Here is a 21,523-nt window from a genome sequence, read left to right as displayed (position 1 = left end):
GCTAATGTTATTACCTTGCGAAGTCTTGCGAGAATTCCCATATTAGCTTCAGAAATCTAATTTATACTGTGAAAAACCATTTCCCTCTGGTTCGGTTCCAAGTGGGGACACATCAGAGAAGGTTTTAGACCGGTATCAGCTCTCTAGCATGTACCGTTCCTGAGATATTCCCCAAAAATGTGAATATGGCACAGCACATGACCTACATTATCCAATAGAAGCCTGCAGGTCTTTCTCTTCATATCCCAACTGCCATACACACGGTCACATGTCCCTTATCAGCCAATAGAAGCTCGCATGTCCTTAGTCTCAACCTACACACAGTTTTACACTAGGTTTCCATAACCCAGCCATTTTTCTTCACTGCTGCAGGTCAGCTTTAAAGGGGCAGGGTGCTGTGGATGACACTGTCAAGGGAGGGGAGTGCTGTGGAGGTCACAGTTCAGGGGTCAGGTAGGGTGGCCCCCAGGTCCCGCTAAGCCAAGACCCCGATCTGGCTATGTCATGCCCCTTCCCATTGCAAAGCCGACAGGGATTGAAAAAATGGGTGGGTGGGAGTAACTGTAACTTTCTCCCTGCAGCTCACGCTCAAACAGCACAGTGCTGCTGTCTGAGAGTGAGCTGTTCAAAAGGACATCCCTGCGTGAGAGATTCCCAAAAACATGCATTAGCTAATAGAAGCCTGGTCACATGACTCTTATCAGCCAATAAAAGCTCACAGGCCCTTAGTCTCCACATACAGTTTTACACCAGGTTTCCATAACAACCCAGCTATTTTTCTTCACTGATGTAGGTCAGCTTTAAAGGGGCAGGGCTCTGTGGATGACACTGTTTAGGGAGCGGAGTGCTGTGGAGGTCACAGTTCAGGGGCAGGTAGGGTGGCCATTCAAGCCACCCTCAAAAGATGGACTTAAATCCCGCCCCTGCTAAGCCTTGCCGCCCCCCCCCCCCCCCCCCCGTTCAAAAGGACATCCCTGTGTCCGTCAAGGCCCTGCACCGGACGGAGGACAGGGAGTCTGAAAGCTGGACTGTCCAGCCTAAAACCGAACCTCTGGCTACCCTAGGGGCAGGCTGCTGTGGAGGTCACAGTTAAGGGCACGGTCCACTCTGGAGGTCAGTGTTAAGGGACAGATTCCTGTGGAGGCCACTGTTAAGAAGACGGGATGTTATGGAAATCACTGTTAAGGAGATGGGGTACTGTGGAGGTCACTAATAAATGGGCAGCTTCTGTGAAGGTCACTGATAAGGGGACAGGAAACTGTGGAGGTCACAGTCGAGGCAACGATCCGCTATGGAGGTCAGTGTTAAGGGGCGTTGTGCTGTAGAGGTCACTGTTAAGGGGGCAGGGTGTTGTGGATGTCACATTTTAATGGATCAGAGCTCTGTAGAGGTCACTGTTAAGGGGGCGAGTTATTGTGAAAGTCACTGATAACGAGATGGGGTACTCTGGAGGTCACTAAAGGGGCGGCTGCTGTGGAGGTCACTGTTATAGTGGATACGGTCTATCTTTAAACGACACACAAACATTAAATGAAATATATCAGTGCGAAGCTGGGTCCTTCTGCGTGTTTGTGTGTGTGTATATATGTGTATATAATCTTTATAGCAGAAATTTTTGGGTCTCTATAAATATTTGATCTTGTAAGCGGAACTTCTAAGGTTTGCACGTGGTAGTCTTAAAGAACTTTTCCATCACTAATTTGTGGCCTTACATGTCAGGAATGGTCTGCTCTGGTGGGTCACCGCTGATGATTATGTCTATTCTTTAATCCCCTCTGAGCCCACTACCACCAATTGTTGTTAGGCTCGTAAAGACCCATAAACTGATTTAAATATTTCTGCTTAAGATTCACAAGCATCTCGTTCATTATCACATCCACGTGTAGAATCCCTGTAGAATAGCTTTATTTCCTATTATTCGCAGTCTTTCATGAGGTAACTCCTGCGGTTGTGTGGTGGCTTCCTTTTATGAGCGTTCTTTGATCCTGTGCTCATAACTTTCCTATTAATCCAGCTTTGGCGGTTTCGGTCACTCGCAGTCACTTTCCTTTCCTCTCTCACTCCTGTGTTTCGTTTCTTGCCGTTCACATGTTTACTGTCAGGAAACATGGCCTTGGGCTGTTCCAAGTCCCCAGCACCTTTGTCAGCCTGCCTCACCAGTACTGCCTTGTGCAAGGGAGGATTTTTATGACCTGTGATAACACCCTACGCCTCATACTAGCAAACAGGATCTGACCTGGAGAATTTCTGCTACTTAGCCTTTATTTTTTATGTGCAAATCATTCTTGATTTATAGATGATTGCTTTACAAGCTGTATTGAGTATCTGGCTGAAGCTGTGGCTGCTTTATAGCTTTTCTTTAACCATTTCCCAGCCTTAGAAGTTTAGTGTTTTTATAATTGGTCTGGGGGCCGCATTATCACATTGCTTTATTTCAAGGGGCTGCAAAAAAAAAAATTAGTTAATCAGAAATTGTTTGCATCAGCCTACTACCCCGGGCGATGCAAAGTGAATGGGGAGGAATAATCGCTACCAGTCATTGCTCCCTCATTGAGTTCTATTGATTATCGGTAGCCCATCCCGGATTACACGGGGAGATGTGCTGACGATAATCGTACATCTTTCATCCTGATAAAACATGCAAATCAGCCGACAAACGAGTGATTCCTTGTTTATCAGCTGATCGGGGCACAATTATACAGGAATGAGCGCTCCTATGAAGACTTGTTCCCAGTAATTGTCCCGAATATCGTGCCGTGTAATGATTACTGACACATTCCTGCAGCATGGCCTTGAAACAGAAGATTCATACTTGCCTGCTCCCTGCCGCTGTCTCCATCCTCCGGTCCGGCTGGCTATGGGCATAGTCACATGCTCCCCTCCAGCCAATGACTGGTTTCAGTGGTGATGTGGCCACAAGCAGTGTTCCACAGCTGAAGTCAGTCATTTGCTGGAGACAGCGAGACAATAACCAGTAAGCACTTCCCTTCACCACAGAGGACGGCGCTTACTGGTTATTACCCCCTCCTGCCCCCAGTTATAGGGGTCCTACAATAACCAGTAAGCACTTCACTGCAGAGGATGGCACTCACTGGTTATTACCGCCCCCTACACCCATAGATATACAGTAGGTGCCCACAATAACAAGTAAGCACTTTCCCTGAGGGCTCGTGCACATGACCATTGTTTTGGTCTGCATCAAATGCGGACCCATTCACTTCAATGGGGCAGCAAAAGATGCAGACAGCACTCCATGTGCTGCCCGCATCCGTTACTCCGTTCCACAAAACAGTTCTGCAGAAGACACAAGGCTGGTATCCGTGTTCTGCGGACCACAAAACACGGTATGGTCATGTGCATGAGGCCTTACTAGTGGGGAAACCCTTTAATGAACAGTCCTGATAAGGCCTTAATGACCAGTCACTTTGTGGTTTAGCGCACGGGGTTCAAACACTTGTAACTTTTTTAGTTGTTGGTCTACCAAAATAACTTGCACCTTTTTATTATATGACACAGGGCTTTTTAATATATTTTTTAGTTTTAGATTAGTTTATTTTATATTTTTTGTACAGGAAACTGTACAATTTTTTAAGTCATTGCCGTGTCATTGCTCATTCTTTAAATATGCAAATTATTATAATTAGTTCCCTATTTAGTTTTGATTCGTTTTATTATGTATAGTTTCGTGTGAATGGGGTGATAATAGAGATGGTTTTGGTTGATGTGGCCTTTGTTTTTCTTATGTATTGTATTATTTTTTCTTTAACTTTTTTTTAAATAGATTTCTGCTACCAAAAGACACTGACTTTTTTTGTTTTGTTTCCTTTTTATTTGTATTTTATTTATTTTTATATAATCACTTTATTTCTTATTTTTAAAATATATTTTTGCCACATATATCCCTCAAGAGGTCATAAAAAGGCCGTTAGGGGACAGTGAACAATTTTATTTTACACCTTTTCCTTTTTATTGTATTTTATTTATTTACATTATTTGTTAAAATTCTATATTTTTTTGGAAACACTATTTTCAAAAGACCTCTGGGGGATCATGTGATCACTGGGTTTAAACTGCAGAACACTCCTTGAGGAGGAGGCAGAAGCGCTGATAAACTACGCCTGCCTTCTCCTCGGCTCCCCTACTCTCACTAATAGCCAGGGAACCGTCCTGATCCAGACTCCTGCTACAGTGCAGGGGCAGGAGCTGTCATCCTTCCCTGTGCGGCGCTCCAGGAAGAAACACAGCTGATCGCACGATCAGCTGTGTTTGTCTAGCAGGACGGGGGCCGTAAACCTTGGCTCTGGGGGCCGCAGTTTGTGCACCCCTGACATACATATTGGGGTCCTTTTACATGGCTCGATGTGGGGCCACAAAGAGCATTGACTGACAGTAACACAATGTATACAATATATCGATCGGCACTGCGGGAAATAGTGGCGATGCGCGTGTCCCAGGGCAGGAGTCCCATGTAGATAAAAGGAAAAACGGACCGGCACTCGCTGTTAGTATATAATCTTGTCGTTTATTGTCACATTTCAGTGACTTGTTTCGGCATACAATCTGCCTTTATCAAAATGATGGATTGTATGCCTAAACGCGAGTGCCGGTCTGTGTTTTTTATCCTTTTATTGACAGTAACCCAAGTCAATTGTCTTTCTTTCTGCCGACATCCCCACTATCATCATGGGTGACTTCAACATCCCTATTGACACATGCCACTCGGCCGCCTCTAAACTCCTATCGCTCTCTTCCTCCTTTGCTTATCACAGTGGTCTTCAGCTCCCACCCACAGAGATGGTCACACTCTGGATCTGATCTTTTCCCGCCTCTGCTCCCTATCTAACCTTTCTAATTTGCCTCTCCCCCTATCTGACCACAACCTACTCACCTTCTCTTCATTGGTCTCTTCTGCAGCTCCCCCAGTCCACACACTAGCACACCCCCGCAGGAACCTCAAACATCTCGACTTTCGCTTGCTTTCTGACTCTCTTCTCCCACTCTCTACCATCTGTTGCCTCCAAGACCCAGAAGCTGCTACCACCCTATATAACATTACAATAAGTACAGCTCTGGACACTGTTGCCCCCCCCCTCACACACAACAAAATCCGGAAAATCAACAGACAACCCTGGCACACCAACCTGACCAAAAAACTCAGACAAGTTTCCAGGGCTGCTGAGCGGCGATGGAAGAAATCCCATTCTAAAGATCATTTCACTGCATACAAGCAATCCCTCCTCATATTCAAATCCTCACTCGCTGATGCAAAACAGGCTTACTTCTCATCTCTCATATCTTCCCTGTCAGACAGCCCTAAACAACTTTTTAGCACTTTTAATTCCCTTCTCCATCCCCCAGCGCCCCCACCCTCTCCTCTCTTCTCAGCTGAGGACTTTGCCAAATATTTCAAACAAAAGATAGTCCACATCAGAGAAAGCTTTACTACACAGTCCCCACAGACCCTCTACACAACTGCTCGGTCCTCTTCTCCCAAAACCCACTTCTCTACCATTACAGAAGGAAAACTCTCCACTCTACTCTCCAAATCTCATCTGACCACCTGTGCACTTGACCCAATCCCATCCCACCTCATCCCTAACCTCACCACAGTGTTTATCCCAGCCCTAACTCATCTCTTCAACCTATCACTAAACTCTGGTGTCTTCCCCTCTGCTTTTAAACATGCTACCATTACACCCATCCTCAAAAAGCCTTCACTTAACCCATCTTCCTTGTCCAGTTATCGCCCCATATCACTTCTTCCGTATGCCTCAAAGCTACTTGAACAACATGTCCATTCAGAACTGTCCTCCCACCTCTCCTCCTGCTCCCTCTTTGACCGCTTACAATCTGGCTTCCGACCCCACCACTCGACCGAGACTGCCCTTACCAAAGTCACCAATGACCTACTCACAGCCAAAACCAAGAAACAATACTCTGTCCTCCTTCTCCTTGACCTGTCCTCTGCCTTCGACACTGTTGACCACACCCTTCTGTTGCAAACTCTCTCATCTCTTGGCATCACTGACCTGGCTCTCTCCTGGATCACATCATACCTCACAGACCGGACGTTTAGCGTCTCCCACTCCCGCACCACCTCCTCGTCTCATTCCCTCTCTGTTGGTGTCCCGCAAGGCTCTGTCCTAGGACCCCTGCTCTTCTCTATCTACACTTTTGGCCTGGAACAGCTCATAGAGTCCTATGGCTTTCAGTATCACTCCTACGCTGACGACACACAAATCTACTGGTCCAGACATCACCACCTTACTATCTAGAATCCCACAATGTCTATCTTCTATATCATCCTTCTTCGCCTCTCGCTTTCTTAAACTTAACATGGATAAGACAGAATTCATAATTTTTCCCCCATCTTGTTCAACCCCCCCAACAGACCTATCTATCATGATCAATGGTTGCACACTCTCCCCAGTCAACAAAGCTTGCTGCCTTGGAGTGACCTTGGATTCTGCCCTTTCCTTCCGACCGCACATCCAAACTCTTTCCACCACCTGCCGCCTCCAACTCAAAAACATCTCCCGCATCTGCGCTTTCCTTAACTTTGAATCTGCGAAAATACTTGTACATGCCCTCATTATCTCCCGCCTAGACAACTGCAACATTATCCTCTGTGGCCTTCCATCTAGCACTCTCGCACCCCTCCAATCTATCCTCAACTCTGCTGCCCGACTAAGCCACCTCTCACCCTATTATTCCTTTGCCAATCCCTTCACTGGCTCCCCATTGCCCAACAAATTCACTTCAAAGTACTTAGAAATACATACAAGGCCGTCCATAACCTGTCCCCTCCCTACATCTCTGAGCTAATTTCCCGATACACCCCCACACGCACTCTCCGATCCTCACAAGACCTCCTTCTCTCCTCTCCTCTTATTGCCTCTTCCCACAATCGACTCCAGGATTTCTCCCGTGCATCCCCCATCCTCTGGAACTCGCTACCCCAACATATCAGACTCTCACCTACATTGGAATCCTTCAAAATAAACCTGAAAACCCACCTCTTCAGACAAGCCTACAACCAATGACCCTGCTGCCTCTATACCGCCATGACCAACTTAACCCGCACCTTCTGTGTCCTTCTCCCATACCATGTAGATTGTAAGCTCTCACAGGCAGGGCCCTCTCTCCTTCTGTACCAGTTTGTAACTCATTTTGTTTATGATTAGTGCAATTGTCTGTATTATGTATGTGCACCCCTTATCATATGTACAGCGCTATGGAATGAATGGAAATAATAATAATTGTCACTTTTGCACGGGCTGATGCAAGCTTCCTGGGAGACATACGATTGTTCGCCCCCAATACAGTTTGTAGATTGCTAATCGCACCTCCTCTGTTAACGCAGCGAGATGTGCTTTTGACAACTCTTAATTATGTTTGTGGCTACCTAAAAGCGCTTGCTTGTCTGTCAGAGGGGGTAGTAGCGCCTAACGAGCCTTCGTTCCCAATCATCGGTCTGTGTAGGAGTGCCTTAGGCTCCTTTCACACGAGCGAGTTTTTCACGCGGGTGCAATGTGTTACATGAACGCATAGCACCCGCACTCAATCCTGACCCATGGGTTTTTGTTTTTTCATGCATCAGTTCTGCGTTGCGTGAAAAAACGCAGCATGTTCTATATTTGGCGTTTTTCACGTGGCCCTGGCCCCATTGACGTGCACGGGGCTTCAGTGAAAAACTCATTGCACCCGCAAGCAAGCGGGGATGCAATGCGTTTTTCACTGATGAATGCTAAGAGAAAGTTTGTAAACCTTCCGTTTTTTTATCACGCGTGTGAAAAACGCTTTGCACTTGCACAGAAAAAAAACTGAACGCAATCGCAGGCAAAAATGACTGAACTTGCTTGCAAAATGGTGCAAGTTTTACTGAATGCACCCAGAGCCAATCCGTATCATTCATGTGAAAGAGGCCTTAAAGGTTAACGAGACCTTTGGCGAAAAATAAAGGGGCAGTAGCACTACTCGGAGCCTTCTCTCTCTTCGGCTTTCATTAGATCTGCTTGGCCTTTGGTGTGTGTGGACTAAAGAACCATAGAAAGTATATGGGATATGTACTCCAACACTTGAAAGCAGAGCCAGTGAGAGTGGAAGAGGCCCCTTCGTTTTTAATCAAAGGTTTAGTTGCCCTTTATGTATAAAGCAAGCGTTAACCAGGACGCTCAGATCCGTATGGTGGGCAGAACTACAGTTCACTAGGCTGCTTTGGTTTTCTGCCAGCTGGAACCTCCTTCAATAAATATCAAGGGAAGAACTTTCTCCAGCTTCAGACCGGATTTTGTAACATTACTGTTCCAGCTAGGGTGGTGGCCTGTTTTTTACTGCACAATGGACACAAAATATTTAAAGGGAATGTGTCATCAGAAAAATACTTTTAATTTTTTTCAATAACTTTGTGATATTTGGAATTTTCCATGTCACTGTCTATATTAAAAGAAAAAAAATCCTGCAGTTTTTGTACTGCCCGCTAAGCCTAATAACAGGCCCTACTTGGTCTGTACAGATTACTTTTCAGCAGTCATCCCATTATCAAAGGCATGATTACAATGACAGTTATCACATATAATATAATGTGTGTGTGTGTGTATCACACAGAATCCTCCATTCTCAATAGGTGATATCACCGCTTATCTACTTCCTCCTTACCTCTGTATAGAGCATGCCTAGAAGACTCTCCGATAGAAGTCAGTTAGGTCGCTCTTGTCCCATCGTTGTTTCTGTGGCCCATGTGGCTGCTGTAAAGCATATCTCTAAATTCTGCTCAGACAAGATGGCAGCCCCCATAATCAGATTCAGCAAATAGAATTAAAAAAATCTGCAATGAAAAAATAAAAATTTAGAAAAAAGCATGTGTCAGTGGTTTTAATTTGGACCCTCAAGCAATCACGGGAGCTAAAGGCAAGTGCCTCTGTAGTGCACCATGAGAATTGAGCGGTGGTGCGCATGCATGTCCACCACCACACTCGCTTCTATTGGACGGCTGCTAGCACTGTGCTGGGCAGTCCCATAGAATAGAATGAATCAGGACGCGCACCACCACTCCGTTCTCGTGGAGCAGTTCATTGGTACTTGTGAGACCCCTCATTCTCAAAATTGCCAGTGGTCCTAGTGGTCAATATTCAAACATAACCCCTGCCCTGTTGGTAGGGAATAAGTGTCATCAGTGACACAACCCCTTTAAGTTCACAATTTAGGTCTTACTTTACTCCACGCATTGTACATACAATGAGATCTAGAGGTCCTGTACAATACAACAGGGCGACTTAGTCCAGTAATTATTGGGATGGATGCTTGCTTCCTTTACTTTGGACGCTTCCATAAAGCCAATAGATTAGATGGTTTTAAAGCAATCTGTAGCCTGCCCCTCATGATCAAGGTATAGATTAGCTTAGAGGTTATACAGCAACTTATATTGATGACCTATTGTCAAGATAGGTCATCAATATCTGATCGGCAGAGGTCCGGCACCTTCACTGATCAGCTGCTTGTAGAGGAGGTGGCGCTCCATGCAAGCCCTGCTTCCTGTTCATTGCAGTGCCCGTTGTCCCAGAAGCGCAGTGTAATTACAAGTACTTGCTCTTTCCACTTGAATTGAGCGAGTAGATGTAATTACACTACACCACCGCTCCAGAGGAGACGACCCGTAGTGTAATGAAGAGGAAGCGACGCTCGCATAGTTAGACCTCCGCCGATCAGAGATTCATGAGCTATCGTGAAGATAGGTCATCAGTATAAATCGCAGCACAACCCCTTTAAGGGTTAATGCACACGTTGGGAAGTTTCCATGCAAGAAGTGAATAACATTTGCCAAAATTCACATACACATTGCATACTGCGGATTTTAAAATCCATGGCCTGTCAATTGTTTGTGCAGTTCCGCACCTTATGTAGATTTTACCTTTAGACCAAAACGCACAGAAAATGTGCATCAAAAGGCTTAAAAAGTTTGGATTTGTGTGGTTTTTTTTTTTTTGGTTTTTTTTATTTCATGGATTTTCTGCGGTTTTCATGCTGATTTTCTGCATACAAATACACAAGGTGCAGGTACCCTATGTGGGGTTTTCCAGGCATATAGAATTGATGAGGTAACCTAAAGTGCAGCAAACAAAATGCCAACTTTTACAATTATGCACTGTTCACCCTGTATTTATTGTAACCAGTAAATTCTCTACATTTTCATAAGTATATTCAGAAGTATATTATGTAAGTTTTTGCAAGATTTAATAAATACTGCAAAAGAAATTAAAATGGAGAACAATCAATCTTTTAGTCCCAATTGGTGAGTGTTTAAGCTGTATTTTCTAATGTGCGTAAAACGCAAACAGTGCCAATATGTACATAATCTGTGTGCTGTAGATATTAATATTATACACAGCAGTTTTTTTGTTTTTTTTATCTACCGGCAGGACAGGTAGATGGGAAATTTGTCCCATTTAGGGACAATGAAGCTCTGATGACACCTACTGGCAGGATGACCGCCTTTCAGCCACATAATCCAAGCTTCCAGTCATAGTGTATATACAGAAATGTGCATTTCTAGACCTACAGACTTGACTGTCCCCACCATTGGGTGGCATTTTTAAATATTAATGATAATGACAATTTTTGCTTTGATTTCTCAGCCTCATGGACAGAGAAGTGGCATTACTAGCGGAAATGGATAAGGTGAAAGCCGAAGCAAGTAAGTAAAGAATGACCCCTTACAAATATGAAATGATATATGGGTAACTTATAGAAACCTCGTCTCGCCAACTTGAACACCATCTGCTTTTGCTTACTGTTTAAATATCCTGATGGTTTTTCCTTGTTTTAACTATTGATTTTTATACCATTTTAAAATAGAGACAAAAAAATAATAATCAGACTATATACAAAAGCATGTGCAAAACCAACTGACAGAGTTCTCCCAAGGTAGCTCCAAATAGTATTAAAGGTTTTTTCTGGGAGTACAATATTGATGAACTATCCAGCGAAAAGGTCATTAATATCTGATCAGAGGGGGGTCTATTTCCCAGTACTCCTGTTGATCAGCTGATTTAGAGAGGCCGTGGCTTCTTTTTAGGCCAGTGACGTCACATAAGTCTCATGGCCCATGTGCAGCTCAGTCCAAAGTGAATGGACCTGAGCTGCAATACCAAGCACAGCCACTATACAGTGTATGGCTCTGTGCTTAGTGGTAAGGCCGGAGCAGACCAGATTGCCCCGGTCTCTTCAAATGGTTTATTGGTGGTGGATGTTGAACCCCCACCAATCTAATATCCTCTACCCTGAGGATAGAATATTTTACTCTCTGAAAACTGTCTTGTAATATGGCACCAGAAGACTGTCCCAACATGTAGTACAATCTATAGCGGCAGCCTGAGGCTAGACTGCTGTGGTTTTTTTTGTTTGTTTTTTTTTTAAAATTTTTTATTCTCCTCAGTTGTGTTCAACCTTTTAATGAGACCAAGGGGGGTGACTTCTGTTTAATCACTGATCTCTCTTCATGTGTCTTTCCTAGTGGAGATCCTGGCTAGCCGTCAGAAGAAGGCAGAGGAGCTGAAGAAGCTGGCAGATGTAGCTGTGCGGATGTCTGAAGAGCAGTTGTCAGAGCTTCGTGCAGACATCAAGGTTAGGCACTTATGGTGAAAACATTAAATCCCAGCAGAAGTGTGGATTGTTAGGTTGCCCGTACATGTTGCACCCAAGCCATGGTAGTTGTACACGGATTACCACTGAATGCTCTGCTGCACCTGCACTTGTTGTCGTATATGGCAGTTAGTAATATGCTGCAATGTGTGCTGGCACCCTTGGGGTGCAACCCGTGGTGCAGCTGGCCGCATGCGACAAGCAACGCACCCCTACTACAGCCAGTGGCAGCATGATTTTGCAGCCATTGACCACCACGGACAGGTGTGGCTTGGCCGCCTGTGGCCATCTGCATTGTTGACTCGTACTGTTACAAAGCTCAGGATTTTTATTGAAGTCACAGCCTAAGGTTGGTCGTTAATCTTGCTGGGCACAGTCTTTATATATGGTCTAAAAGGTTTCAGAAGATTTTTGCTCCCTCTTACCTGGTGTTAAATCTGATATGGTGTAACTAGTTTTATGACTGTCCCTGCTGGATCACCCCTTTTAAGCAAGAGACTGCAATGTGCTGAACATTTAAAAAATAATAAACTTACCAGTAGGTCTTTATTAGTCTTTGTATGGCCATACTCTGATAGCCCCTCAAACGCACACAGCCAGTGCCCGTATATGGCGGACCCACCATTTGCGGCCTGTAATAGAGGTACAGGCCACACCTGTTCGTGACGCTGAATCCAATCATGTAATTTTTTTAATCTTTATACTCATTTGCATTCTGACGACATGCTCCAACAAGTCGGCAGTAAAATGCATTGATAGGACTCCTCGTTGAGTCCTCTCCATTATGTGCTTGAGCACGGGAGTCCTCTTAATGCATTTTACTGCTGGTTTGTGGCAGCATAGCCTCAGCATGCAAGTATGAACAGAAAAATTACATAAGTGAACTCTGCACCATATACCCTATTCACTGCTTACTCTAGTTTGGGGGGTGTCTTAGCGCTGACTGATTCCCTTTTAACCGCACAAAATATTATATAGTGCATGGTATCGTTCAGGCATTTCAGCTGTAGAAAATAATTATTGGGGATAACTGTCTTCAATAGTCTTTTGTATGGCCAATAGGTCACCTTTGGTCTTTGTATAGCGATGCTCTGGCAGCCTATTTAACGCTGCAACGTATTATACAGTGCCTGGTATCATACAGGCATTTCAGGTGTCGAAAATTATTTTTGGTAATGTCTTTGTTTTCAATATATTTAGAGCTTAAGTTAAGTGAATATGCTCAAACTGGTGCTACATTTATGTTTTACAGCATTTCGTCAGTGAGAGGAAGTATGATGAGGAGCTGGGCCGTGCTGCAAAGTTCACTGCTGACCTTGAGACTCTGAAGAAAAGCATTGATTCCTTTGGACAAGGTTGGTCACCGTAGCCTTATATTAAAGGATTGGGTGCCTACTCCGCTATTTTTGTAACTCTCATAGAAGTGAATAGAGGGAACCGCAAATGCTGCCTCTCCACACAGCAGCCAGAACCACCTATGGGACATGCACCTGTCGGGCATTGATGGCATTTCCTGTGGATATGCCATGAATGTCCAGACGGGAAAATCACTAACTGTATAAGTTAAAGTGACCCTCCGGTTCAAGAGATAATTTTCACCTTAACTGGGGAAGAAACGGAACACTTGCATGGTGGCCTCCTTCTCATCTTTTCAGCTGCAGATCCACCAATTGTCATGGCTTCTCTCCAAAATTGCTGCATTTGGTAGCCCAAGGCCCTTGAATTGGCCAGTGCTGCTCATGAAAACAATGCCGGTGAATCCAAGCAGCGGGGCTGGACAAACAGAAAATGTTTTGGGCTACCAAATGCACAGGGTACATCCGTTAGTCTGAGGAGGAGTCCAGGAATGGACAGATCTGCAGCTGAAAAGATAAGGAGGGACACTATGTTCTCTAGTGGGGTTGTTTAGATACCAAAATTTTGAGTCGGTTTAGATACCATAAAAAAGTATTGCGATACTAGATACCATCCAAAAATAAAAAGCACCGTGCATTCCGCATTTTATAGAACGTCCAGCCCATAATCTAACAGTCCTATCCTATTTTTTTGGGGGGGGGGGGGGGGGGGGCAAGGTGACTAAATAAAAAAAGGCAAATGGTGCGTTTAAAAAGAATATATATTTTAATAGTTTGGACTTTTCGGATGTGGCGATATGTAATATGGTTATTTATTGTTTATATATTTTACATGTAAAATTGGGAAAGTGAGTGATTTAAACTTAATATTTTGGTGTGTTTTTTATTTAATAACGATTTCCCCCCTTAGGGGCTAGAACCTGGGATCTTTTAATCCCTTGTCCTATTCACCCTAATAGATCTCTGTGCCGCTGTCACCAATGGGAACAAAGAGGAGGGGAGGGCGCAGTGCGCCCTCCCCTCCTCTTCGTTCCCATTGGTGGCAGCGGCGCAGTGCACCCTCCCCTCCTCTTCGTTCCCATTGGTGGCAGCGGCGCAGTGCGCCCTCCCCTCCTCTTTGTTCCCATTGGTGGCAGTGGCGCAGTGCGCCCTCCCCTCCTCTTTGTTCCCATTGTAGGCAGCGGCACAGCGGGGAGGGAGAGACTTCTTCCTTCTCCCTGTGCTGCTGAGGGAACATGGCTGCGCTGAGAGCAGCGCGCTCATGTTCTATGACACTGGGCTGTGCAGTAGCACAGCCTAGTATCGATAAAAGGCAAATCCCGGTATCGTATCAATACCGGGACAAAAGTATCGATTGGGTACTGAAAATTCGATACCCGAAACAACCCTATTCTCTAGTTAATAAAACAATTAAAAAATTCTCGAACCAGAGGGTAATTTTTATTACAGCAGAACCTACTGCTACTCATACAGCAATATCTACGCACCGCCCCATCCACTGCGCGCACACAGGTATTTGTTATTGCTGCTTGCCTTCCACTGACAGCTTTATAGGTTCCTAATTGTTTCCATTATCACAGTGATAAAAATCCTGCTTACTGCTACTATAAAAGTGATGAACGTCTCTCGGCAGTGAGTTTGTGTGTGTTTAACAATGGAGCTTATTGCCTATTAACTGCGGCTGGAAGGATACATCTCTGATATTGGCGATGGCTGCCTTAAGTACGCAGATGTTATAGTGGTATAGATCTGAAACCCATTCCGTCTCATGTCCATAGGGGCGTTTTCAGGAGTCATTGCTCCATCATCAAATACAGATTACATAATATGTCATTCCTATACAAATGCAATTCCCTCCAGAGCTGCTAAATAGCTAATATAACCTGCTGAGCATGAACCTTTTATTAGTAAATGACACTTAGTGACACTAACAGGAGAATGCAGTGGTATGATTTACCAAGCAACGTATAGTCAGATATACCGTACATGGCATCGGTGGTAAGCGGAAAGGCATTTTCACAAGGTGGAAGAGAATGTAAAACTTTTCCTATTTCTATAAATGTAATGCAAAGCGCACAATTCTACTTTGTCTGCTTACAGGAATATATTTTACATGGTCACCCCAATGATTGGCTGGCTGATATAGGTCCGGCTGCTGTAACCCTGTGCTGTGAACACAGTGGATCTTAAATTACAAGGTGCCAAATCAGTGGTCAGTAGCCAGAGTGGCTCTACCTTCTGCCTGATAAAGGGGCATTGTAGCATGCCCCTATAACCTAATACTAAGATCTGTGCAGCCGTCTGATTTTTCAGCCATCATTAGATACATTGCCTTGTGACCAGTATCTGTCCTCCTCCGCTGCCGCAGGCTGAGCAAGCAGTAAGAGGTTTATATATTCATGCTGGCAAGGTAGGGGTTACAGTTAGATCACAGTCGACACATGCTGTGCTGTTTAGTAATGCCATGTTCTACCCTGTTGTGATCTTAGTGCTCCTGCTGTTTTTACCTTCCAGTGTCCCACCCAAAGAACAATTACTCTACCCGCTCTCGATGTTGCTCCCTAAATATTCCCAGTGATGCCTCCGCTCCGTCCACCCCAGTCCTGTCTTCTGCTCCCAGCCTTACTTCAACCAATCGAAAGCCTGCAGCCATAGGAGACTCTGCTCCCGGTCATAATGTTACAAGGCAGAACCAACCACCCAGACAGGTAGGTTTAGCTTTTTCATCCATGTTATTTATTGACTTTGTACAATGCAAATGTATTTATCACTAGCAAATGACTGGCTGCAGCAGTCACATGGAATATGTAATTGCTGCAGCCAAACAAAGCCTGGCGGAGAGCATCATAGCAGAGGAAGGTAATATAGGGAAGTATATGTTCTATTGTTTTATGACCGTTCCTGCCTGGCGGAAGCTTTGTGTATAACTCTGACCACCCTTTTAAAGGGGTTCTGTTTTCATTATGAAATTTGTATCTGCCCAGAGTACCCCAAACACTGCATATTTTTATCCCATATACGTGTTTTTCATGTTGGCACTTTCCTCCCCGTTATGAGCATCACGGCCGGATGTTTACATGCAGAACTTCCTGTTTTCATCAGCTTCTTGTTGAGTTTGCCAACCAAAACCTATTAATTGGGCAGAAGAATCTTTGTGAAACATAACAAGACGAAGCATGCTGGGTTTGGTTAGCAAATCCCACTGAAATCTGCCTGAAAGTCAGGATGCAGTGATGCTGAGAACAGGAGACGGAAAAACGGGTATATGGGGCAATGCATGTATGCAGTATATGGGATATTATGGGAAGATTCAAATAATTTTAGTATGGGTACTTAGAACCCCTTTAATATCAATTTATCCTGTGAGGCTCTGTGCATATTGTGTCAAAGCCCTATGTTTAATGTATACGTCGGGAAAAGGTTTTGGGATATAATTTAAATGCATTCATAGAACGCCATGTACCTGGTGTCTCTTGGCTGGTACAAAGTGGCACTCCATGGATGTATGTATGCCACTATATGCCTATTTTCAATGGTAACGCAAAACACAGTGTGTGCAAAGCTTTCACCCTTTTCTTCCTATCACCCAGCTTTCTACCAACCTAACTTAAATGGGCATACAGATCCATATGCTAATTATAAATTGTAGCCCTTATAGACTTGTTCTCAATCTTTGGAAAGCTAGGTGACCAGCTTTTAGGTATTGTAATGCATTTTTGGAAAGGTGATCGCTCTTTAAACGGTCACTGAGTTTTTATACAACTTTTGATATTTCATAGCGATATATCAAAGGTTTTGATTGGTGAGGGTCTGATTGCTGAGACCTCCACTGATCGCTAGAACGAGGAGAGAGAAGCACTCGCATATCGGCACTCGCCCACCTATCAGAACCTTAGATAAGTCTCAATGACATTAAAAGTTTTCTGACAACTCAGTGACCCTTAAATGGACTCCAGCAGATGTTGGCCCAAGGTAACACTGAAAGGGCTAAGGCTCCATTCACACGTCCGCATCTGTTCCGCAACTTTGCGGAATGGGTGCGGACCCATTCATTCTCTATGGGGACAGAAAAGATGCGGACAGCACACAGTGTGCTATCCGCAAAGAATCGAACATTTCCTATTCTTGTCCGCAATTGCGGACAAGAATAGGCAGTTCTATGGGGGGGGGGGGGGTGCTGGCTGAGTGTATTGCGGATCCGCAAAACCCTACGCAATTGTGAATGGACCCTAAGGCTTTGAGAACAACGCCAGCATTTGTATTTTATTTATTTCTATTATTTGGTGGGGTTTTTTTTTGTTTTGTTTTTTATAATTAAAAACTTTGTAATACAGTGCATCTTGGGCATTGTTCTCTCTTCAATATTCACTAAAATGTTGATGGTTATGTACAGTTGTACAGGTATTTTTTTTTTGTTGGTCTATTGCAATGAAAATAGAGAATGACAAGCAACGTTGCTAATACTTTTGATTAAAAATATTCTTCTTTGCTTCCATTACAGATTATGGTCCTTTTGTAGACCCCCTCCCCTTCCCTCATGTAGTTTCATTGTGCAGTCATTTTCTCTACCTTCTGTCACCTACTTCTTGTAACCTACTAAATGTCCCTTAGGAAGAAAATTCTAGTTTCTGGTGGCAAGACAAAATTGAGAACTGAAACTTAAAGTGCAAACCAAGTCTTAAATGTATAGCCAAATGTGATACTGTTGCTTTACTGTTAAGCTAATATTGTCTTATTTTAACTTTACTAGGGATATCCTATGAACAAAAGACCAGGGCAGGGCTACCGACCTCAGGGCCCACGGCAGAACTACAACACTAACAATGCAAGATATGATAATGCCAATCGCAACCGGAACAGCTCCTGGTACCATTCTAACCCACGAAACCAAGGCTATCCACAGACACAACGTCCACCTAGTGATCGGGTATCTACCCATCCGTCTGGAACCAATGGACCTGCTGCAACCCCCGAGTCCGTCCAAATAGGGGTCTTGGACCCTGATAATAAAGCCCTACCACAACGTAAACCGAGAGCGAACCCTTCGTCAGCTTCCTGAGACAGGAGAGAACCTACGCCTTTAGTCTGCACTTTCAACATTCAACTCTGTAACTTGACTTTAGAAAACTGTTAGATATATTAACAAAAAGAAACGTTTACAGCCAGCTGTTTCGTGCCACTTTGTTGTTTTTATCTTGTCTTTATCAATGCCTTGGGGGTCTTTTTCCTTCTTAATGGACACTTCTCGCCCATTCACGTTCAGATTTCCAGCCTCGCTTCTAAAGTAAAAATGGGCTTTTCCATGAGTTGCTACCTTTGTATATGCTTCCCCAAGCTTAGTCCCCTTCTTAGATGTCCTCAACTAAGAGCACAGGCAGGTGTTGGCTAGGACATATGTCATATTAGTGCCAGCTTTTCAAAATTCTGCTCCCCAGCAGCTTCTGAAATTTTTTAATGTATTGCTCGATTTTATAGAATGGAAATCTATGCAATGTCACATACGACCATTCTGTATGCTCCTCATGGAGTGACTTGGCATTGCTCGGTTTCTGCACTACATAGATCTATCTATTCAGACCGTGTACCTTTTAGCTCTGCCAGTACTTTAGTTTACTTTCTAGATGCCATTTCCTACGTCTGTCTTCAAAGTGCCTTGTTTTTTGTACTGGTATCAGCAACTTATACACATTCCCTCCATTTCTTACAGTCCCCAAATGCTGAACTCCTTTTAAAAAAAAATAATAATTGTGATCAGTCATTTGTGGCACTTCCACGACTGACATTATTTCCGTTAATGGCATACATTTAGCACTGCTGGATGCCATGGTTCAGTTTACCACATGTTGTTTTTCTTTGGTTTTCGATTGCTTACTTGTCCAAACTGGAAGTCTTTAAGTCTCTCTCTGTGCAGATTCCAGAAGCATTGTTGAGTACAGTGGGAGCCAGTTCAGTCTTATTACTTCCTTGGCCCTTTCATCCAGCTGTTTTTTTTCTTTTTGTTTGTGGACCAAAGAGTGAACTTGCAATGTTCTATTGGATGTGGCCTTGGGCCGCATGTTGCAGTTTTTTTCCCCCATGTTCCTGTAAATTAGGGCAGTGCCCCTTTCCTTATTTTTCCTCTTGTCCAAAGATGCACCTTTCACCAATATTCATGTGTCTTGTTTTTTCTTTTGGCCATGGGAAAGTGAGGGGGATAATGTTATAGATATAGGTTTTCATTTTATAATATTTAGTTCAAGGGCTTTGGTGTTGTCGCATTCCTAGAACAACACTTAAAGAATATTGAAATATTCAATACAGTACATTATACAGATCTAGCGCAGGTATGTTGAGCATCAGCAGAGCAATCTGTATCAGACATTGATTTAGGTGTATATTGTGACAGCTATTGATCTGCTTGCCTTGGGACCTTTATCAGCTTTCGTCTATGTGGCTGTTTGAGTTTATGGTGGCCACTAAGACCATCCCACAGGCGAGCCTTTACGTCTCTTACAATGACAATCCTGCAGTGCTAGTCTAATGTACTCTGTACCGTGAATCATATCTTGCTAGTTACATAAAATGCTATGCAGAACTTAATCTCACAGTTTAATTATATGGAAATAGTACATAAATACAGAAGGAATATTTGAATGAGTAGGCTGTTGGATACTGAAATATGTAAAGAGGTGCATGGGGCATTTTCTTCTGGAATAAAAAAATTTGCAACAAGGAAGGTCAATAAATGGGATAGTTTTGAACTTGCCTATCATTGATTCTGGAGCTGGTCAGTGTGCGGAGGTCTTTCCTCTGCAGCAGAGGCATGTAGGGTTGCATGTAGTGACCTCCTCGGGATCATCAACCCTTGGATCTTGTCAGTTATATTGAAAGTGTATGAAAAATGAGCCCAAGTAAGCACACTCATACTTTTTGAAAAGGCCAATGAGGTTCAATGTATCCAATCCTTGAGCAGCACCCAGAGACGTAAAAAGGCCATTCACACTGTGCCATGTGCATGCACTACGCAATTATTGCAGTCTGTTGCCTTATCACATATCATTTGCCTTAGGGCTCATGCACACGGACGTATTTTCTTTCCATGTCCATTCCGGGGTTTTTGAGGACCGTATGCGGAACCATTTACTTCAATGTGTCCGCAAAAAAAAAAAAATGAAGTTACTCCGTGTGCATTCCGTTTCCATATGTCCATATTTCCGTTCCGCAAAGAAATAGAACATGTCCTATTATTGTCCGTATTACGGACAAGGATAGTACAGTTCTGTTCCGCAAAATACGGAATGCACGCGGATGTCATCTGTATTTTTTGCGGATCCGTTTTTTGTCGACTGCAAAATACATACGGTCGTGTGCATGAGCCCTTAGTGAAATCTAATCAAAAGTAGAGCCGACAGTGTATTGTAAATTAAAGGGACACTGACAGCCCCAATTAGCATATTTAGGTATATACGTGAGTACAGGTCTTATAAAGTCTATTAAAATGATCTAAGTATCCCCCTGTCCACCTTATAAGTACTAAAATATAAAGTTTTATAACCTGCTTGTCCGGTCACCAATCTGCCCAAGGGGCGGCGTTTCATCACAAAATGCGCCCAGCCAGCCGCTCCTAACTGCCGTTCTGAAGCCCCGCCCAGCTCATCAATATTCATTTAGCTGGGCGGCGGCTACAACTCTCCGGACTCAAGTGCTGCAGCCTCTGCTTTATGCGCATGCGCCGGGCACTTGAGTCGGGAGAGTTGTAGCCGCCGCCCAGCTAAGCGAATATTGATGAGCTGGGCGGGGCTTCAGAACGGCAGCTGGCTGGGCGCATTTTGTGATGAAACGCCGCCCCTTGGGCAGATTGGTGACCGGACAAGCAGGTTATATAACTTTATATTTTGGTACTTATAAGGTGGACAGGGGGGATACTTAGATCATTTTAATAGACTTTATAAAACCTGTACTCACGTATATATACCTAAATATGCTAATTGGGGCTGTCGGTGTCCCTTTAAGGATTACTTACACAACCCTTGTTGTGTAGTCTGATTTAGAGCAATAGACACTATACAATAATGAATGCTTAAAACGTCAAAAACACTGCATGACAATTACTTCTACCTAAGGCACATACAGTAATTCTGAGTGAGGTGAGAATCTAGTACAGGGATGGCCAACCTGAGGCTCTCCAGCTGTTGCAAAACTACAACTCCCAGCATGCCCAGACTGCCTACAGCAGGGCATGGTGGGAGTTGTAGTTTTACAACAGCTGGAGAGCCTCAGGTTGGCCATGCCTGATCTAGTATGTCAATTCCTGAAGGTTATTGATTGGAGTGTCTGGTGTTTGGACTATGTAACTGCATTACTTAAAGGTGTTATCCCATGACTAATGTAAAAAATTAAAACACAGACATTATCTAGTACATGATAGTCTCTTGTTAACAAAGCTAGAACCAGCCCTGTACCTCACATGGTTCCAGAGATCTCCCCATTCATTCCTCTGCTAGATTTATATCACAAGCTGACAGCTCAGGGGAGTGTCCATTCTGCTG

The 21,523-nt window shown here is 43.9% G+C and overlaps 1 protein-coding gene across 2 annotated transcripts in view; it reads left to right on the top strand.

Annotated features, from left to right (window-relative positions):
- Positions 1–19,735, top strand: part of SPATS2 (spermatogenesis associated serine rich 2) — a 94,107-nt gene extending 74,372 nt beyond the window's left edge. For both annotated transcript variants that reach the window (XM_044286235.1, XM_044286237.1), the window contains 5 exons: positions 10,635–10,693; positions 11,513–11,622; positions 12,893–12,995; positions 15,510–15,703; positions 17,746–19,735. In XM_044286235.1, the coding sequence (XP_044142170.1) occupies positions 10,635–10,693; positions 11,513–11,622; positions 12,893–12,995; positions 15,510–15,703; positions 17,746–18,054 (775 nt within the window). In that variant the 3' untranslated portion in view covers positions 18,055–19,735. The remainder of the gene's footprint in view (positions 1–10,634; positions 10,694–11,512; positions 11,623–12,892; positions 12,996–15,509; positions 15,704–17,745) is intronic.
- Positions 19,736–21,523: the final 1,788 nt, after the last annotated feature.

This window comes from Bufo gargarizans, chromosome 3, assembly GCF_014858855.1.
Source record: "Bufo gargarizans isolate SCDJY-AF-19 chromosome 3, ASM1485885v1, whole genome shotgun sequence".
In the NCBI taxonomy this organism is placed as follows: Eukaryota; Metazoa; Chordata; class Amphibia; order Anura; family Bufonidae; genus Bufo; species Bufo gargarizans.
The sequence above is the reverse complement of the archived record's forward strand: the minus strand, read 5'-3'. Positions and strand labels throughout refer to the sequence as shown.